This window comes from Pollicipes pollicipes, unplaced genomic scaffold (genome assembly GCF_011947565.3).
Source record: "Pollicipes pollicipes isolate AB1234 unplaced genomic scaffold, Ppol_2.1 Scaffold_7261;HRSCAF=8764_pilon_pilon_pilon, whole genome shotgun sequence".
NCBI lineage: Eukaryota > Metazoa > Arthropoda > Thecostraca > Pollicipedomorpha > Pollicipedidae > Pollicipes > Pollicipes pollicipes.
In genome coordinates this window covers 16352943-16373951 of record NW_023597054.1, presented here as the reverse complement: position 1 = coordinate 16373951, position 21009 = coordinate 16352943, and the positions used below count along the sequence as shown (strand labels likewise).

The 21009-nt window shown below is 55.2% G+C and overlaps 1 protein-coding gene across 3 annotated transcripts; it reads right to left on the bottom strand.

Annotated features, from left to right (window-relative positions):
* Window positions 1-1000: 1000 nt before the first annotated feature.
* Window positions 1001-20859, bottom strand: LOC119112643 (protein glass). Of its 3 annotated transcripts, none has more exons than XM_037236879.1 (9): window positions 20710-20859; window positions 19493-19581; window positions 8701-8789; window positions 8159-8311; window positions 7814-7902; window positions 4923-5153; window positions 3752-3860; window positions 2739-2875; window positions 1001-2159 (listed from the first exon to the last, which is right to left on the bottom strand). In XM_037236879.1, exons 1-9 carry the CDS (start codon window positions 20781-20783, stop codon window positions 1994-1996), a joined length of 1137 nt encoding a protein of 378 aa, XP_037092774.1. In that variant the 5' UTR covers window positions 20784-20859; the 3' UTR covers window positions 1001-1993. The 3 variants fall into 3 exon arrangements, with proteins under 3 accessions (XP_037092774.1, XP_037092775.1, XP_037092776.1); XM_037236880.1 differs by having other exon boundaries at window positions 8159-8308; XM_037236881.1 differs by lacking the exons at window positions 19493-19581; window positions 20710-20859 and adding an exon at window positions 10686-10761.
* Between the last annotated feature and the right edge of the window lie 150 nt (window positions 20860-21009).

The window sequence follows — 21009 nt, the reverse complement described above, 5'->3', positions numbered from 1 at the left end:
GCCGTACAAATGCTTTCTCAGATGCGCAGCTTCACCACTATTTTACCCGCTCCCTTAACCCAAGACGATGTTTGAGCATGAACGCGCGAGACAATTAACGACACGGCGGAATGACGTTAAACGCGGTAATGAGTAGAGGGTCTGCCAAATCATCTGTGGCATCCATGCTTGTCATTTCTTTCTCATCCCGGCTGGCGGGTTCCCATACGCTGAACTTCGTCGAAAACATTACATCAAAGCTACCTAAAATGCAGGATGCATCCGAGTCACAAGGTAGAATGACATGGCACACACTCCGTCACCCACTCCATCACCTGAGAAAGCTCTAATTGACAAATTTTATGTCCAGAACAAAGTGTGATGATTTGCATAAGATGTGGCCTTTACACCCGCGACACCTATGTTGTTTGACGCTGGTATCTGGGGTTTGTTTACATTGGGTCGCGGCTGATTCTTGGCATCTTCGGAATGGAGGACCAAACATCAGCAGACCCAGACCTGTCTTAATCCACGCTGCCGACGCCATCCCGCCCCAGCTCGGTTCGCAGCGGCTCCCCCTAATTGCGCAACTAAATATTTCTGCAGCTGCCTCGACTCCCATAAAGAAAGTCAAATGCGAGATATGCTCGTGTGACATATTTCTGTCTATCGGTTTGCCTCCACTCTTCCCTTTCAGGTGAGCTGTCCTTGAAGACAGCACTGGAGCGCCGTCAGCGCCCAGTCCACACATGGTTTCAATGCCATGGGTCGACTTTCTGCTTCGAGTCACGCATGCTGATGGTGAACAAGCTTTTCACTATTTTATTCGCCGTTGTCAAAGGAAATGTTCCACAGTTGACGACATTTCAGTAAGCATCATATATGATTCTCACTTGGCATGATGCTCACTTATAACTATTGCTCTACTTTTGGTGGAAAAGGCAACACAGTTTCTCTGTTTAGTAAAGACGCATCTGAATACGTCACTGTTTGATTACGTCACCGTGCTTTGCACATCAGTAATTGAGAGCCAGTTGACGGCCGTTGACGTCACGAAGATACAAATGGCTTAGCCTCTGGTCTAATCATCGGGTCACCACATCAGGTCACGCTCGACATGTGACGACGTATATTACACTAATCAAGGACACGCACATACACACACATGCACACACGCACACTAGCTGGACGTCAATACATCCGAGACGCGCGGTTTCTCGCGGCGCAGTGGTTTGGTAAAGGTAAAGCGGCCCGCTTTCGAGCGACTAGACGTGGTAATGTTGAGCGTTTCACCGGATCGGATCGGATCGGATCGGATCGGATCGGGCGGCCGGGATCGGATCCGCCGGGCCGAGTCAGACGACGTGGCGTCTCTGGCCCGCACCGGTCGGCGCGGGACCGGCGGCCACGCCCAGTATCACAGCACGGCCGGACCTGCGGGAGTGCCTTCGACTAGACGAGCACTCCGGACAGCGGCCCAGTGCTCGCGCCTGAGAGCACTCCGGACAGCGGCCCAGTGGCCGCGCTTCAGAGCCGGACTGCAGGGGTAGCCCCCGCAAAGCTCCGGCGGCACCATGCACGGTCCACCCATGAGCCCTCCTGCCGGCGCGCGCTTGCTCGGGACCAGCGGCGGCTCCTGAGCGGCCATGTGCGGCACACGGGCCCTCCTGCCGAGGAGCTCTCACTCCGGAGCAGCGACTGTTCCTGAGCGACCACGAGCGGCCCACGAGCCCTCCTGCCGAGGCGCGCTCGCTCAGGAGCAACGGCTGCTCCCCAGCGAGCACGCGACCACGACAGACAGTCGTTGACGGCCGCGCGGCGGTAAATCGAGCCGCCGGGTGACGCCTGTCAGAAGATGGCCGCCCGTCGCCGTTCGCTACTGTCGGAGCGCGCCGACCCTCCCCCGATGCGGTTACACCGCCGCTGAGCTGCCAGGTCGGCCGGCAGTCAGTCCGTGCGGGGCGTGGGAGGGCGCGACCCGCGAGCCGACGCGTGACAGGGCCCGTCCTCGCCGTCAACAGACGCTGGACGCGTGCACGCGCATGTGCCGGTTCAGGTTGCCCGACTGCGAGAAGCGCAGCATGCAGATGCGGCACTGGTACGGCTTCTCGCCGCTATGTATCCGCATGTGCTTGGTGAGCGTTGACGAGTCGCTAAACGACTTCTTGCAGAGGCGACATCTGGAACGGGGTGTGACGGTCACCAACGAGAACTTGCCTACGAGTCATCTCCACGCGGGAGGAACCAGACTGTGCTGAAGTGTGGCACGCTGGTCTGTTCTCGCTGGCTGGTTCGATCCAGCCTGCGGATCGCTTTGCGGCCGGAATAATGATTTTTATACACATGATGTGTAGTGTGTTTTGTTTTTGTTCCAGGCGCAACAAAGCGTCATGTGGTTGTAATTCCACCGCAATGTTTGATGACTGCTCGACCGACATTCATCAGAGCAGGATCCAGGAGCGGAGTTGTTAACTTTGCAAGGCTTTGGTCCCGGCATGGGTGCTGTGGGTGACGTGTGCGTTCGGCCGGGCAGTCGTAATTTCCTTATGGCCACGTTTTATCTGTCAGCTGAAGTCAAAACGTAAGCATAGCGACATCTCAACTTCTCGGCGTTGGTTGGGCTGAGAAGTTGCTTCGACAATGGCAATTTGCTGTTTTTATAGGAAGAACAAAAGTTGAAAATTTTTGTGCGCCACAATTCCTTAAAAACGCGCCTCCTGCTGGAAGCCAGCTTGTTAGCGCTGCAGTGACCGACGCACCTGTACGGCCTGTCCCCAGAGTGAGTCCTCATGTGGGTGGTGACGGACGAGGACTGGCTGAAGCGTCTGTCGCAGATCGGACAGCAGAACGGTTTCTCGCCAGAGTGGGTCCGCACGTGCGCCGTCAGGTTCGCCGCCTGGGAGCACAGCAGCTAACATCAACACAAGGCAGCAGTCAGCAGCGGTAGTAGAAAGGTCCGACGCATTAGATATCAAACACAAATGAATAAATAAATAAATGTGTACCATATATAATAAAGTCATACTATTCGCATGCTCATGATATTAAATTGCATACGGATATAATACTAATAGGCTTTATGGGTACATAACATTGATAAAATCAAATACGGCTGCATAACATTTCAAAATTGGCCTAAAATATTCCTAAGATAAACAAATACAACATTACAGACGTGAACTGCGTAATAACAACGAATACAAGTGCGCTTGTGCGCTGCAATGCGTGATATGTGTGCATTAGTTAGTTGAATTTCAGCGGCAAAAACACAATTAAGTTATTATTGCTTGCATAATGTTACACTGATGGGAATGAAACATTCGCAGCATTTTGTTGTGCTGGGACATTAGAGAGCAGCATAAGCCTGATACTATACAGCACAAAAATTACGAAATTTCCTTAAACATTGAAAGCGGCGCACTACAGTTTGCCACTGGTAGAAGACGAGCGCAAGAGTACCACCTTAGCCTTACAAGCTTGAAATATCGTGACTTACCAGCCCCAAAAATGCATTCAAATTGCGGCAGGAGACACAAAAAAACTATGCCTGATGAAGAGTACGAATACGAAATGCAAACGCATACCAAGATGAATACAAAGTACGAAGAGTATACGAAGAGTGTCCCGGTGCGTCGAAACCTCCCCTCCCGACCCTCCGCAAGCTACGCGCATCAATCATCCAAAACTTCAAAAGCTTCCCGACAACAGGAAGCCATCAACAGGTGCGTGAGCATGCCATAAGTGTCCTCGACACCGGTGAGGGCTCTCCTACCTGTGAGAATGACTTGTTGCACTCATGGCATTTGTAGGGCCTCTCGCCGCTGTGGGTGCGCATGTGGGTCTTGAGCGTGCTGGGTCGAGCGTAGGCCTTACCGCATACCCTGCGGAGCGACGCGGGGCTTTGACATGGGTTCAGAGTGACACAGAGGACAGCAAATGTGGTGGGTAGCGGCGCAAGCACATGGCCTCCATGGCCACGTACCTCCCCCGTTCAAATTTATTTCATGCATTAATAGGTGTGCGAATGAATGCTAATATTGCGGGGCGCCAAACTGGATTTTAAGTGCAGAGCTTTGAGTTGACCCCCTTCCAATCGCGAAATTCTGCATGCGACACGGTTACGCCTTGGTGATAGGACATGGTTCAGACTAGAAATAAAGATGAACCAACGACCAGTGGTGAAGTCAAGGACGCCTCTGGGACAATACCCACCCCCCCCCCTCCCCTTCCGGGGGTGGCGGGGACACCTGGGCCAAATGCACAAACACTTTTTGGCAATACGCATGTTGGGGAGCTGCTGACACACAAGAACGGGCTCTCGGGGCATTAGACTGGGATCCTGAGTCTAAAAGAGTCCCCAATGCGAATTGGGTCCCTATAGCGGCTAAGTGGCCCCATTAGCTGAAATGCTCTCTGATGACCCGACCTGGCCCGCTCCTGAGTAGACTCCTGCTTACGCCACTGCCAATGACGACCGCCGCCTCTTAGGCTTTACTCTCCTCCAGCAAGGTGCGGCTGCCTATGCCAAATATTTGTGTCAAACTGTTGAGACTTCTTGAAAATGGCACCCGCTCTGTCCATTTTCCAACCCTGCAATGCTGTTGGTGGCCATCAATTCAACCAAAAGGAACTCATCCTGTTTTATGATGCAAGGTTGCTGCTTACCCGAGAGGAGCAAAGTAACCCCAATGGATATGGCAATGACCACGGGAACCACAACCTCTACACGGCCAAGTTCCCAGCACCAATTAATTCCCCGGGGCGCCAATTAGCTACAAGCGCTGCGTTGAGCAAACAGTTGAGGGAAATTCAATCGCGGTGCTTCCTAAAAAGCTCTAGTAACGATGCGGTAACTGCGCATAAACGAGCTAAACAAAATGGCTGCTTTCCTGGCGGGTGATCAGGTTGCCGTAGGGCGATCGGAGCAGCGGGTCGGACCCCACCTGCAGATATTGGTCTTGTCGAGCTGGCCGAGCGCCGGCGACTCGGTCTTGCAGACGTACAGCAGCGACTCGTCCAGGTGGGAGCCGTAGCTGGCGCCGTCGACGCGCCGCAGACTGCGGAAGGAGGCGGCCAGCTGCTGGCTACGCTCGGCGTGGGTCCAGCTGGCCTCCGGCCGCAGGTCGGCCGTGAAGGCGTAGCTGGCCGACGTGCTGTACGGCACGGCCGACGAACTGACGACGACATCAGCGCGGATGGTCAACGGCAGGGCGGTGAAACCTTCAAGGAGTTTGGGGTGTGGGGAAGTTAAACGTAGTTTTTGCCCCTTCTGGCAACGTCGTGGGGCTCATGTTAACTTTTTCATTAGGTGGAGGAGGGCTGTCCCTTCCACACTCGCTCATGGCTTCCAACCAGCCGTTCATATTCAACGGTAGCAATCAAGGGCACCACTCAAGGTCACAGACCACACTTCGGTCACGGTCCAGGTCACAGCACCAGTCAAGACAGCGGTCACGGGAAATGACACGATTCGCATCACCACGCCTGTCTGGGTCACGCCAGCCGTCACAATGCAGTCGCAGCTCGGGTGGCGCATCGTCCATGGCCAAGCATGCTGTCACAGCCAGGTTAAGGGTACTGCCGCATCAGGGCTCAGGACTGCCACAGGACTGCTACAGGACTGCCACAGCACGGCTCAGGACTGCCACAGGACTACAACAGTACTGCCACATCACGGCTCAGTACTGCTACGGGACTACCACATCATGGCTCAGCACTGCTACAGGACTGCCACATCACAGCTCAGGACTGCCACAGGACTGCCACATCACGGCTCAGGACTGCCACAGGACTGCTACATCACGGCTCAGGACTGCCACAGGACTGCCACATCACAGCTCAGGACTGCCACATCACGGCTCAGGACTGCCACAGGACTGCCACATCACGGATCAGGACTGCCACAGGACTGCCACATCACGGATCAGGACTGCCACAGGACTGCTACAGGACTGCCACATCACGGCTCAGGACTGCCACAAGACTGCCACAATACTTTCACATCACGGCTCAGGCTCAAGTCCGCCTCCCGAGCTCAACGGGTCGGAGCGCCCCTCTCCCATTCTGCACGTGACGGAGTGGGTGAGTTCAAGCTGCTCCAGAGCCCACCACTTGTCCCTGACAAGGATGGCTTGCGACTGTTGGCAGTGATCGCTCAAGGTCAGATAACGTCAGGGGGCGGGGCAGACCGTGCAGCACGTGCAGCTTTCTTTCTTCTTTTGTGACATGTTTAACTCTCACCATAAAAGCCTGCTGTTGAACTGGAATTTCTCCGCAAGATGGTGGGGTCGGGGTTCACTCAGTAAGCACTGCTTGTCGCGAACTCTGTTCCAGAAATGCATCCGATGAAAATTATCGGACTAAGTTTATAAAAATCAGAACAAAACAGGTGCCCCTAATTCAGGGTGTGACGCGCGCAGCTGACCCGCCATAGGCCCACTGGCTGCGGTTGCGCTTGCATCACGCTCCAGACAACGGCCACATTTATATATGCTCGGCTTGAATTTCCGTTAGATTGATAACAGTGTGGCTGAAATCGCGGACGACCCACCGCCTGGGACAGATCCGCAGCCCGCCCGGAACTGCACTAGGTCCGGTCCCAGTTGGGACGCGTGTGCCCTCGAACCCCTGCGGCGCGCGCGACACCGGCTGTGCAAACTGAAACGCGAAAAGCAACAAATGGTGTTCCGGGCACGATCTCTGATGCGATGACGCCTCTTTCGTAAGGACAATTCTGTGATGCAATCACACGCAACGTGTTGTGTGAGTTGGTCCTTCCTCAACCGTTTTATCTGTGAGGTGCACATGTGCGGAGACGGTCGCATCTAATAATGACGTGGCATACGCCTCTCCCCGCAGGCGTGCAGTTTTATCTCGCGTAGACACCTCAGCGGTAGGAAACGTGCATCGTTGAAGCCACTGACTATTGTAGTTACTTCGCTTGACAAACGACACGGTGTTGGCGCAGCAACACTGTGACGTCCGTTTGACTTATGAGTGTAACGGAATAAACTGTGTAAAATAGACGTGATCCAAAATTCTGCAGGACGAGTATTGGTAAGAAGTAACAAGTGTTGAGTTTTACCATACCAGTTCCCCAGCTCAGTTGCAACGTGTGCGCACAGCCTCAAAGCTGATGACATGGGGCAGCCAATGTTCGCGTCCAGTTCCGACATCAGGACAAGCACATGTCGGCGGCTCCGACGCGCCGGGGAACATAAGCCGACCGATGACTCGCCACAGGGAGCCGGCGGGAAGCCCCTGGTGTGCACCCGTGGACCGCCGACGCTACCGCACACGGCTCTGACCCGCCCCCGGCCGCCGCCGGCCCAGCCCGCCAGGCCGACAGGGTGCAGCCAGTAATGCGGCCGCGCGCGGCTCTGACCCGTTCCCAGCTGCCACCGGCCCGGCCCGCCAGGCCTACAGGGCGTAGCCCGTAACGCGGCCGCGCACTGAACAAACGGCGCACCCGGCACTGGGCAAGATCCGCGCAGTCATTAACGCTCTTACCCCGAGCAGACAAGGCGCATGTTGAATGCTGCACTGGTGATTCCAAGACCACCTAATGATGAAAATGGGCAGGACTGCTGAGTTCGGATCCCGCACAGGCATTCGTTTGTTCATTTGTCAAGTGCCTTTCGGAGCAGATTTCGAAGCGTGATGGGCACGTTGCGATTGGTCGTTGGATACGAAACAATACACTGCACTGATGTACGTCATGGTCATGACTTGACTGAAGGAAATTACATTGGGGCGTGTAGGGAAGGCAAAATAAGTCATGTGATCCGTTCAGAATGCATCCGTGCACAGGCGCACCAGCGACGTGGCTGCTCACCTGGCCGACATGGAGAGAGGGCTGACTAGGGGCGGCTGGGGGCTGAACATGCCGGACGGGTACTGGGGCGGACTGCCACTCCACGGCAGCTGCGGAACAAAGCGGCACGCGTCACCTTCACACCGCCATCTCCAGACTCAGTCCGTGCCGCAGGTCTCAGCGCACGTGTGTTCCGGCACCCATCGCTCTACGCTCACCGCTCACCGTGCTATCGAGACCGGTGATTGGCACGCGGAACAGTCTTGTCGAACAGTATCCTTTTCACGATCACATATCACGTCATCCCGCGTGCCTTCAACGCGTGGTCCATGAGGACAAGCATGTCAAGCGCGTTCACGCTGTCACCTGGTGCGCGAAGGACTCGTCCGGCAGCTGGTATCCGGACGACACGCCGATGTTCATGTTCATGCTGACGTTGACGGACATGCTGGGGAACATCTGGGAGCCGGCGGGCTCGGCTGTGTGGTGCCCTCCGGCCGGCAGCAGACCAGTCAGCTGCTGCGGGGATGCGGCTCCGTCAGAGGCAGCACCCCAGAGAGAGGGGGAGCAGGCCGAGTCAGTGGAGAAGGCAGCAGGCCGGTCAGGTGCTGCGGGGATGCGGCTCCGTCAAAGGCAGCACCCCAGGGAGAGAGGAAGCAGGCCGAGTCAGTGGAGACGGCAGCAGACCGGTCAGCTGCTGCGGGGAGGGGGGCGGGGGATGCGGATTCGTCAGAGGCAGCACCCGAGCGAGAGGGGGAGAACGGGCTGACCGTCGGCCAGTAGAGAAGGGACGACCGAATCGCTTCACGATGTATGTCACTGAATGATTGATTGCAATAGGTAAACATCCATCATTATAGCTCATCTGACAGTTAGATTGGCTTCGCCCACCCAGCGCCCCTGCTCACCTGGCTCGACTGATTTCCGAAACTGTAGGTGTTTGCTGATAGGGCGTTCTGGTGCACAAGATGTCCAGACGAGCTGGGCGACAAGGTTCCTGGAAAGGGATAACCCTATGTCAGAAAGTCCGTTAGTCCATGATGCCGAGTCCGACCACCGCAGAGTTGTGAGCGGTCAGCTACCATATCAACAAAAATCAAGGCCGAACGCGGCATGGAACTTGGTGGGGCTCAGACTCCTTGTACTACGCCAAAACTAGTAATCGCCTGATAACCAAATAATAAATAGTCAAGTATTGTTTTTTGTCACCGTTTTAAATGACCTGTTGCCTAGCCTTGGACGTATGCATGGAGCATGATGTGAAACATCCTGATGACACAGATGGCTTGTTTCCACAATAGCTGGCCATGCGAATACTGATCCTTGTCGCATACGTTAGGGTTTGCACGAGATATGCGACGGAAAGGCTTTGTCTGTTCAAGCGTTTTGTGATCTTCTAAAGGAGGAGAGTTGCAAAAGGGAGCTTCACGAACATTGTGATGGGGAGGCTGACCCAAAAGACAGTTTTTCCAGAAGTTTTATGCGTGCATCATCGTTGTGATTAATTCCAAGCTTTTGGAAATATTTACACGGTGTGAGGCTTGCAAGAATTGGGGCCACTGTTGCTTAAAGAAAACTTGTGTCATCAGGAAGTATTTCAGCAAAATGAACCGTCATGAAAATCACCACAAGTCTCCGTACACCGCACTGCTGCATTGTGCATCCATCGGGTAAAAAGGGAAAATAACCACTGGACACATCACGACAGCCACTAAGCAACCTATCCAAGTATAAACCCAACTTGTCATGGAGCGATCTAGCCCAGCGTCAGTTAAATATGAGCTTCAGTCTTCGACAGATTCACTGCCTTAACAGTCATTAGCCACGTTTTCAAAACATTCACCATCCTTTATTAACAATCTAGTTCAGCCCGGCCTACATCTATTTGCTTCATGGGTGCATAGGAGCTCTGTAGATTTTACGAGTCACCCTACACATTAACAGCCAGGTGCTCTCATGGACATAAAGCACGATGCGCATGCATCCTCGCCCGCTGCGCAGCGCTTGCTCCGCAACCCTCATGCGCAAGCACGAATGATAAGAATGGCAGCACGCGGCAGAGACCGACACCGTCCATCATCGCAATTCCAATTCCAAGCGCTTCAGCCACGCGTCGAAGAGCATACATCAGCACGGATGTACGCCCATTTGAAGATCACCATCCAGGCAAGTGATGATTAGAATAATGCCAGCCAGGCGACGAAGATCGGAAGAGCACGATCCAAGCAGGTGATACCACACCAAGCAGACGACAATCAGAGAAGTGACAGCCAGGCGACGAGCATCGGAAGAGCACGATCCAAGCAGGTGATACCACACCAAGCAGAAGACAATCAGAGGAGTGCCAGCCAGGCGACGAGCATCGGAAGAGCACGATCCAAGCGGATGGTAACCACACCAAGCAGACGACAATCAAAGGAGTGTCAGCCAGGCGACGAGCATCGGAAGAGCACGATCCAAGCAGGTGATACCACACCAAGCAGACGACAATCAGAGAAGTGACAGCCAGGCGACGAGCATCGGAAGAGCACGATCCAAGCAGGTGATACCACACCAAGCAGAAGACAATCAGAGGAGTGCCAGCCAGGCGACGAGCATCGGAAGAGCACGATCCAAGCAGGTGATACCACACCAAGCAGAAGACAATCAGAGGAGTGCCAGCCAGGCGACGAGCATCGGAAGAGCACGATCCAAGCGGATGGTAACCACACCAAGCAGACGACAATCAAAGGAGTGTCAGCCAGGCGACGAGCATCGGAAGAGCACGATCCAAGCGGATGGTAACCACACGAGCGCTGGCTCAGCGGGCGGACGTCAGAGAGGCTCGATCTGAGCGGACGGCGGCGGACGGAGTTCGGGCCAGGCGCGTGCGCCGTGGACTGGGCTCGGTTACCGTGCTGGCAGTGCTTGCGCTCCACCTCCGGGTGCAGCAGCGCCCAGCGGGCGGCGGCCGGCCGGTGCAGACGGCTCTCCTCGCGCCCGCAGCAGGCCGCCGCGCCTGCTGGCCGGCCGTCCGCGCCCGGACGCACCGAGGCCGGTCAGGTGTGCAGGCCGACAGCAAATCACGGGGGCAAATGTTCACTGAATGTGCGACTTACTATTCGGTCCCCTTGGAGACAAAATGAGGCCTCCTCACAGACTGGGGAGGGGATGGGGCTCCTGAGCGTTACTTTTCAAAGAGCTTGCTGAGTTTGGACGGGAAGAGGGCAAATGAACTCTCACAGCAACCTATTTCTACTCCTCCTACTCATACCACAACTCGTAAATAAATTCGGCACATATATATATATATATATATATATATATATATATATATATCTCTCTCTCTCTCTCTCTCTCTCTCTCTCTCTCTCTCTCTCTCTCTCTCTCTCTCTCTCTCTCTCTCTCTCTCTCTCTCTCTCTCGTCCCATGCCTGCCGGCAAGGGACAACGGCCTTCCTCCCGCGCTTCCTGCCCCTGTTCCCACCTCCCTTCCTTCCCTGCCTCCTGCGCCGCCCCGACTCCACACACAAAAAACCATGCCTTTTGTTTTCATTCGTCTGCACGGGGGCCTCTCCTAACATGTAAAATAAGTCTCAACCCGCACGGTGAGGTGGAGGGTGTGATGGAAAGCACCCGGACTCCGTCTGGACAGAGTTGGGTCACAGTGCGCACGACGAGGCTGTGGAGCTGATGGGTAACGTCCTCTTCAGCGATCTGCTCATCCGTAGGGGGGGGGGGGGAGGGGTCGTCCGCGCAGGCTCTGGAGAGAGCGTCTGGTATGCCGTGGTGCTTGCCGGACTGCCAGGCTGTGGCGAAGCTGTACGCGAGGAGCTTCATGCGCAGACAACGCGGCCGCGGGGTGTCGATCGCCGGCAGGGGTCTCTGATTGAGGATGTGCACCAGTGCACGGTGGTCTTTGAGAACATCGAAGGACGAGAGACCAGCAGGAAGTAGACAACACTCTTGGACGGCGCACGTCATGCCGAGCAGCTCGAGCTCGATGACGGCGTAGCGGGATTCCGCGACCGGGCTGAATCGAAAGCCGCGCCGAACCAGCCACCGTTGTTCGCCATGACGTTGCAGCAGAGTGTACCCCAGGCCGTGCAGTCGAGAGCAGTCGGCCTGCAGGGCGGTGGGCCGTTGCAGGTCGAAGAACGCGAGTACCGGAGGTGAAATGAGCGTCTTTTTTCTCGGTTTCGAAGGGTCGGGAGCGGGTCTCAGTCCACATCCACGTGTTCCGGGGCTCCGGCGGTGGAAGCGGGCTCCGCAGGGTCGGGAGCGAGTCTCAGTCCACATCCACGCGCTCCGTGGCTCCGGCGGTGGGAGCAGGCCCCGCAGGGTCGAGAGCGAGTCTCAGTCCGCATCCACGTGTTCCGGGGCTCCGGCGGTGGGAGCAGGCTCCGCAGGGTCGGGAGCGAGTCTCAGTCCACATCCACGTGTTCCGGGGCTCCGGCGGTGGGAGCAGGCTCCGCAGGGTCGGGAGCGAGTCTCAGTCTGCATCCACGTGTTCCGGGGCTCCGGCGGTGGGAGCAGGCTCCGCAACGGCGCGGCTGCCAGTGCAGCATCTGACGAGACAGCGCCCAGCTGATTCACCAGTCCCATGAAGCTGCGCAGGCCGGTGATGTTGCCCAGTGTGGGTAACTTAACACTGGGCTTGACCTTCCGGTGGTGGACTGTACAGCGGTCAGCGGTCACGTCGTAGTGACAGTAACTGACGGATGGCCCGGCGAAGAGCAGCTTGCCGGGGTGCAGCGTGGTGCCTGCTGCGTCACACCGCTTCAAGACGCGAATGACGTGCTCCTGGTCACGGCGGCCGAGTGGCACCTGGAAGAAGCCAGACCGGGCTTCGAGATCAGATCAAGCAGATCGAGCTTCATGAAGTGGCGCGCACCGACCCCGATGCTGGGGACCCTGTCTTGCGGTGTGCGCACCGGCCGGTCGCCCCACCAAGCGGTCTTGTTCAGCCGGGTCAGGTCCACGGTCAGGCGGGCTGACGATCCCTTCCTGCCGGCAGGATCGGCTCGCTCCGCCACCGGAACGATGGGATGACACCATCTGGTGAGGAAGTCGGCAGGAGCGATGGCACCCCGCTCTAGGAGTTCATCCAACTGCCGGCTGATGTCATCCAACCACGCGAACGGGATAGGTTGCGCTGCCACGAATGGATGCGGACGAGCGTCGTCCGTCAGTGGGATGCGTACCGGGACACTAGGCCTCTCACCAAGTGGCGAGGCCGTGCTGGCATCGCACGGGAAGGCCCCCTTGAGTACCGCCAGGTGAGCTGCCTGTTCCTTCCGTAAGGGCTCCGCGAGAGCCCGCTCCCAGTTAGGGAACGGCTCACGTGCGAAACCGACGGGGGTCAGAAGACCGATCCCGTGCGTGTTCTGTTAGCTCGTGCATCATATGCGTGGGAGGCGTGCGGCACCACCCACTGCGTGCCCGGCGAGGTGCTGCCGGCCGTCGGCCGTGGCATCGCATCCCGCTGGACGATACTGACGTCACACCTGGGCTAGCGGCGAAGGGGCTGGCCGCGCAGGGGCGGTAGCGGCGGAGCTGGTGGCGACGCTCACGACCCAGACAGGGAAGTCCGGCGACGGTGTACCGAGGGTGATGGGCTCATGCCATGAGAGCAGAGCGCTGTCGATTCCCTGCATGACAGATACAGTCACGGCAGCTGTGTTCGCGCTTGAGGCCACGTCACATGTGATCGTCTCGCAGCAGTTGAGCTCGCGTCCATCGGCTGCGTACAGTTTATTTACGGGCGAAGACAGACCGTCGACGTCGCTGTGCAAGGCTCCAGCCGGGAGCAACGCTCGCGCACGTCTCCGCGCCGGCGTCAGGTATCCAGAGGGCTGAGCCGGTCCCACCACGATGCAGCGCTGATAGCCGGACCTGGGCAGCGCGTCAAGACACCAGGCTGCAAACTTGGACGTCGGCCACGTCCGCGCGAGGCTGGCTCAAGCCTCGGCCAAGGCGGTGAGGCCGGAGGCGTTCGCGCACCCACAGCACTGCACGCTGGCGACGCATGCCCTGGGGTGACCGCGACGACCGCACCGGCGGTGGTTGGTTGACCGTGCGGACAGGCCCGCTCGTCGGCGTGCGGGCGTCGACCGCGTGCGGCACCCCTGTCCGGAGTCGGGGGCGGGTCTCGCCGACGAGAGCCCGAGCGGCCGGAGTCGGATCGGCGGGCACTAGCGCTCCTGTTCCGGCGATAGGCGGACGCAGGGTGGACGCGGCCACTGATCATGACGGCAGAGTTCTGGCGGGCGTTTTCCCAGGACTCACGCAGGCTGGCACCCTTCTTCAGCCTGGGGGGCGGACGTCGCCGTCGTTCCCAGCCGTTTCATGCAGCTGGGGGCTGCTGGACCGGAGGCGGTGCCGGGGCGTCCGTGTGGCCAGCATCGAAGTCTGAAACGTGAGACTGTCTGGCCTTGCCGGCTGATTCGGCCAGCGCCACTAGTGGCTCCCCCCCCCCCGTTGCTCTGAGGCCCTGGTTTGGTCTTGCAGCAGTCTGTCAGACAGGAGAGGGTCTGGGCGAGGGCGTGCGGATCCATGGCGATGGATCCTGCCGGCTGCGCTATCTTGCAGTAGTCACTGCTGGCTCCGAAACTACACTACAAATAGGGACGTATGGAAAACGGTGCCTCTCCATTCTGCGAAGGCTCTGATGCGACTCTTGGCCAGCCGCGTGGAGACGCCGTCTGACGTGCCAACAAAGGGCCTGCCTGTTTTGCGCCGGCGTATCATCGAAGAGCTTCCCTTCGGCGTCATGCCCACGGTTTAAGGCCCGGCCATACCGAATGCCATATGCCACCAATGGTAATGGAAATGTTCTAGCATGCATCTGTCGCCAGGCAGTTGTGCTAGTTTTAACATTGGTGCGCGGGGACATCCGGAGAATCGAAAAGATGGTCCATCAACCAACGCGTGTCAGCAACTAGCACGATTCGTCCATATACTTCCACGTCATCTGATGTGTGCTATCTCGACGTCCCGTCACGTTAATGACCAATAACCAGTCCCGGAGCCCCTCTCTTCGGCCCGTCCCCACCCTTGGCAGCACCCTCTCGCAGTGTCCCTCTCCCTGTCGGAGCCCTACCCTCCAGCATTGCTCCGCCCTCCGCCGGTGCCCCATTCCCCACAAGTGTCCCATCCCCAGGCGCTCCCTCACCGTTAAGCGATGATTCCCATCCTCCGGGTAGACCCCACCCTCCGGCGAGGCCCCACCCTCCGGCGAGGCCTCCCCCCGTCCGTCGGCCGCGTGACGCCCACCCAATGGTCACTGGCCAGCCCGTCCGGCATGCCATGTCTAGGTCCGCCCACTGTCGGGGTGTGGCTGCCAGCTCATCCCCGCGGCTTGCCTTGGCATTCTTCGAAAAAGAAACAGGTGAAGTTGTTTTAACAGAGTGATGTCCTCTTTGGAGATTAACACAAAAATCGCCCTCAAAACAGCTTCCGCCAGTCGGGCAAACAGTTGTGAGGTGAAGCTATTTTGATAGGTTGGGGAAATATAATGGTTTAGTGATGATTTGGTTAGTCACGAATTATATAAGAAACGCTTGTGGGGGGCCTAGAACCTTTCAAGGGATAGAGGAGGCCTGTTTCTGAGACGAATGCGTGTCGAGCAGGGAAGAATGATCGTCGCCGAACAAGACAGGAATGTGAGTAGGTGCTGGTGCGACGCTGTTTATAGTAGGAGGGGCATGGGGGGTTAACTTATAACTTATTTAGGTTAGAATTTGAAGTTCCTGCGTCATGACCTTTGGGTCAAATAAATTCAAAAAGGTCAAATTCCAGGTTAGTTCCCCACGTACCCCCAAAACCTAGATATCTGTTGTACGCAAAAGGTTACATGCTCGTTTAAGATCTGTGAACTGGTTCGACCACTTGTAGGGCATGTTGACCAAAATCATATAAAACTGCTTGAGTTTTGCATTTGAATGAATGACAAAGATTATGCCAGGCATTATGTTCTTAAAAGGCAGAAGTGTTGACCAAGTGTCACTTTAGATCATTAGCCTATTATGACCTATACAAAATCCATGGAAGATATACCATGCAGTGACTGTTATCAATAAATTCGAAATGAGCACCATAAATTGCCCTATACGGCAATCCATGAAGTAATAAAACAGACTGGCTTTGACTTTGCTCTTACCTTCATACCCAACCTTTGGTCAATTCAATTTGTTCATTTTATTGTTGTGTTGCCTCAGAAAGTATCTCAGAAGTGTGTGGCTTTGTTAAACACTTCGTTATTCCATCAGATCGAACAATTCCCTAGAAGTTGACTTTGCTGAATCCATGGTCTAACTTTGACATGTCGTTGATCAGTAACTTCACAAGGTGTATCTTAACTTTTTATACCAAAAGATTTAATATCTAATTGTCTATAGTTGTACAAAATTTGGTGTGGCTACGCCGCGCCGGTCGGAAGTCATTCCGTAAAACCTTCGGGGCATCAATTTGACCCCACCCGAGCGCATGGTAAAATCAGGGGCAGGTCATGAGGTCAAGCTCAAAAGACAGAGCGAGTTGACATGAACAAGCAAGTAGAAGGCGTCATGCTTGAAAAGTGATTAGTAGATAAACGCATCAAAAAATGAGGACGCCAAAGCCGATTTTGAAGTCATTCCATTCCGAGCGCCTCCATAGCATTATCATTCTCTTCACGAACGTACCTAACGCAGCTGCCTAAGCGTGCAGTACAACTTGGATCTTTGTATAAGATAGCACTCCCACTTGGAATTGCACATCTCTGTTCACTATGCTTCAAATGACATCACGTACCAGAGTTACTATGCTAAACAAGAGACTCTGGGGTCTCGAAACCTTTTCAATTATTTCAAGATTTATGACGAATAACCTCAAACCAGCTTTGCGATAGTCCCAGGCGAGCCAAAAATGCCAACAATTGACAGGTTACCCAGTCGCTCACTGAAACATGCATTCAGAACAAGTCCTCAATCCTATCAGAAATTGGACCTAGCCGGTGGTCTGAAGGGCGTGGCTTGTTGCGTCGTTACGCATTTATGAATCCGCTCATTCGATAACGCGAATTATATCAATGTTACGCATCAGAAAGGTGATACAGACTCTTCTTCTCCACTGTTGGATTCTGTTTGTTACCCTCCATTGGGGCTTACCTGTTAACAACATTGTGGATGTGCTCCTGTAACAGCAATGTCGCCATTTCGAGACCCGAATAAGATAAAGCCGCGCTTGTCAGTCAAGCATTTTGAGCCTCAGTGAGATGATACTTGGTGTCAATCGCATGGCTTGGGACAAATCAAGTGAAAGAGCAGGGAACTAGCAAAACGTCCAAACTCGCAGCGTCCAGTCCTCCTATCATCCAAAATCGCATCATCCAGTGTTCATCGCATTCAAAATGCGTCCAATACCGGCCCATTGGCGGAGTTCATAGCATCCAAGCTCGCAACGACCGAAATCACAAAAACCAATGTAAAATGCATCCAGCGATCACGATATCCAATGAACAAGCTTTGATTAACACTTCTTCAACTTTTGGACGTCGTGAACGTTGAATGTTATGAATATTATTTCCCCTGTCCAGGTGCATTGGACGATTTCCGGATGTTATGAAGGCTGAATGCAACGTTTTGTTTTGTTTTTCGCTGGATGCGTCGACGTTTTCATCGTGGGACGTTTTGAGCTCCGAATGTTTCAATGCGTATCCAGAGTTCAAGAGCATTCAATACAGTTTATACTTCTCCGACAATAAGTAAAGCTGCTATATCGACGGTTGTTCATGTCATGACGGTCTGCTACGTGATGCCTCCCAGCAAACTAGCTGACTTGCAAACAGTCCGGTTCAAGGATCGTACAGGTTCGGCAATTGCGGCGGATATCGTCAAGAATCGGAGAAGAGAGACAACGCGACCTTTACCCGGGCTCCTTCCATGCAACGACTTTGGTTTATGAAGCATTATTCCATAGAAGTGGATGGCTAATTCTCTCCACCCTTCGGGCTCATGCCCCTTCACCTCCGCTTTCCTGGTTAGCTCAGGCCGGGTCGGAGATGACGATGGCTGACATTTCGTCCCCATGTCTCCCCACTTGCGCCACCCCAAGTGGCCCAGGCCGGATCGGAGATGAAGATGGCTAACACCTCGGCCCCATGCGTCCCCGCCTCCGCCACCCCAGTGAGCACAGGTCAGGTCGCCCATAGTTCAGGATAAAGGTATGCACCACAAGCTGCCTGGCAGAGGACGCGCGACCTGAAGCCGCTTGTTTAGACTTGACACATTTCTTCAAGATCTTTGGGCGATCTCTACAGCCACTGAGTGCCGTCGGTGATTTGTATATTTGTTTCAGTTTTCAGCCTAGTGGTAAGCGCTTAATTTTCTTTGTATTGGGATATACATCAGCCTTCTCGGCACGTTAACACCATTCTAAAACTATACAATAACTCAAAAGGGGAGCTCATCGACTTAGACCCCGTGTCTTACTTCGATATACACCCAGGTGAGCTTAAGGTCAGTCACTGTGGCTAATCGAGCGAGCCAGGGAGCCGGGGTGGATGAAGCCAAATTGGGCGGCAGGGGAGCGGGGGGGGGGGGGGCAAGTCTGGTTCTGGTGACAGCACAGGACGTCACCAAATGGTGTCACTCGCGTTAGACCTTGAGCTTGCATCCCCCCCCCCCCATAGTGATGCAAAATAACGAATAAACATCACAGCCCGCTGGAGCTGAGCTGAGCCTGACCCCAGCAGCGCCGCCAGCCTGTGAACGCGACCGCCGTCGGCGTGTGCTGCCGCCGCCCGCAGGTGTTGTGTGACCGCAGCATCGCGGCGCGGCGCTGCCTGCTCTGACGCGGCGCATCTGGGATATTCCCGCTCCCGGTTCCCAGTGATCACGCGCGCGCCGCGTGCTCCGCGTGGCGGCGGCTGCTGCGAGCACGACCCGTGAACCGGTGAGTTGGCCCGCCCCCTGCACCAGTGCGGCCAAGCCGCTGTTTTTCACCGTCTTGCCCAATGCGAGCGCTCAAGCGTTGATGTTACGTTCTGTACTAATGGTGCCCGTTAATGGTTTGCCACAGTCACGGAAATATCATCCCTCGATCTGGCCACAAGTGCACGATGACATGTACGGAGCTGACTGAGCTGGAACCATTATGAATTCAGAGTTTGTATGCGGAGTTATTGACACGCAATATATCAGGAGGTGCTGGTTACACGACACTACCGTTTTAGCTATTTGACGGTCCTCAAATTTAGACAAACATTGGCTATTTAGACGGTACTCGACGTTTGAAGCTGGGCTATGTTCACGGGGCACGAGGCACTCGTGATCCGTGAACACAGCTTGGAAACTCGAGTGCTGACAATATGATCAATGTTTGCACAATAATGCTGTTTAACCAGTACCTCTTGGTATATTGAAGTTCGATAGCTTAGGATACGAACTTTCAGCTCATGACAGTGAAGAACCGGGGGCTCAAGGTTCCATCCGTTTATAAAATAGAACTTGAAATTGCATTGTAGCGATGTAGCGGAAACATCGTTTTAATTTTCTTTAGTACCAGACAGCGTGCACCTTTAAAGAGCACTGTTAAGTTGTATTCAGCGGTTACATACCAGTGTCAGTAAACAGACCCCTAAACTCGGTGCTTCCCCTCGTCAAAATGTCCCTGCCTATGTCTGGGTGACGTCCGCGGCACCGTGAGACACCGTTCAGGAATGCGGCACACACGCACTCACCGGCGCCGGCGCCGTGGTGCTTCATGGGGAAGAAGAAGTCGTTCATCTCCTGCGTCGGAGATCTCTCTCGCATCGGCGGACTGAAGCCCCTGCAACAAAACACGCCACGTGTCGGACTTCTCGCGCGCCACCGACCAGCTCATCGGCTACGCTTCGTAAAACGAACAGAACAATGCAGTAATTAAAACTCAATAGCATGTTACATCGCACACCTTACACACCTTACACGTTTGTCATTAAAAGTATGAACTGTTTTTAGATCAGTAGGGGTAATCTCTGTCACCGCCAGTAGGTGCTGCCCTGTAGTTTGGGTCCTGAGATGGGTGTGTCCCGCCACCCTCACCTGCTGACTTGTCCCGAGCACTCCGCGTAAGAATACCTTACATCACACGCCCACATAAAGTGGGTGGGGCGCCAGCGATATGTACCCGGCACTTATCAAAGCTACTGCATCGGACGTAACTTTAAAAAAAAAACTGATGAGAACCGCACAGCCAGCACGTCAGCAGCCCGTCCACGGAGTCACGTGTCGGGTACGCATATGCAATTAAAATGAAGGGGTTCAAGGTCTACGCGGGAAAGATATGCGATGCGAGCACGCCGAGTGAAAAGGTGACATTGATGGTCAGTACTCGGTTCTGAACATGCAGTGTCGACACGGATGGACGCACCGGATTATGTCGATCAATGAGTTGGCGGTTTATTATCACAACGCGGATCAGTGTTGATAAACATACGGCCAAGGACGTGATTTAGACCAGTTTAGGCCTTAAAACCTAAATGCATTGCTCTTTTTTAACACGTATGAGAAAATATAGGCAAATCTGCAGATCGGTTCTGGAAGCAGGTCAGGGCATTCGCTTCTCGCCCATTCCTCCCTACTGACACCGCAACACTAATGACTCTTGCACACATCACGGGTGTAGATTAGCATGCAATGCCTAGTGACACCACTGCCATACGCTGCGAGAGCGCTGCCCGATGAGCAGCGCTGATAATGAACAACGTACAATGCTGGTGCATATCAGCAAGCGACATCGTTACTGCTTACACACATACTACAACCTTAACCAGTACGTAGCGTAAACAGGCATGCCATTAAATGTCTCTACGATCATGGTGGTGATGGTGGAGGGGGGGGGGGGGCCGGGACAGGCCCGCCCGCTCCACCTCGCCCCACCCCGTCCCGCCCCGCCTCGCCCCGGCCGGGGCCTCACCTCTGGTTGCTGATGGTGTAGACGTGCGGTAGCGGCTCGAAGTCTAGCGCGTTGAACGACAGCCCGTTGATCATGGGGTCGGGCGTGTGGCAGGTCTGCAGCGGCGGGTCGGGCCCGAGGCTGGCCGCCGGCGGCAGCGTGCCTGGCAGCGGCCCCGGCTCCGGCGACGGCGTGTACTGGTAGCGGGGCGGCGTCAGCGGCTGCCAGGCGGCCGGCTCGCAGCCGAAGTTGGGGTTGTTCGGCACGTAACTGTCCATCTCCGCCAGCGCCTGCAAGATTTATAGGACGCCTTACAACGCT

What these genes read in the sequence shown, in the direction of transcription:
- LOC119112643 (XM_037236879.1), bottom strand. Translation starts at nt 20,783, where the DNA reads ATGATCAACGGGCTGTCGTTCAACGCGCTAGACTTCGAGCCGCTACCG. An exon ending in TCGGAAATCAGTCGAGCCAG is followed by an intron (nt 8,312 to 8,700) that starts GTGAGCAGGGGC and finishes GCATCCCCGCAG; the next exon opens with CAGCTGACTGGTCTGCTGCC. An exon ending in GACAAGACCAATATCTGCAG is followed by an intron (nt 3,861 to 4,922) that starts GTGGGGTCCGAC and finishes GTCGCTCCGCAG; the next exon opens with GGTATGCGGTAAGGCCTACG.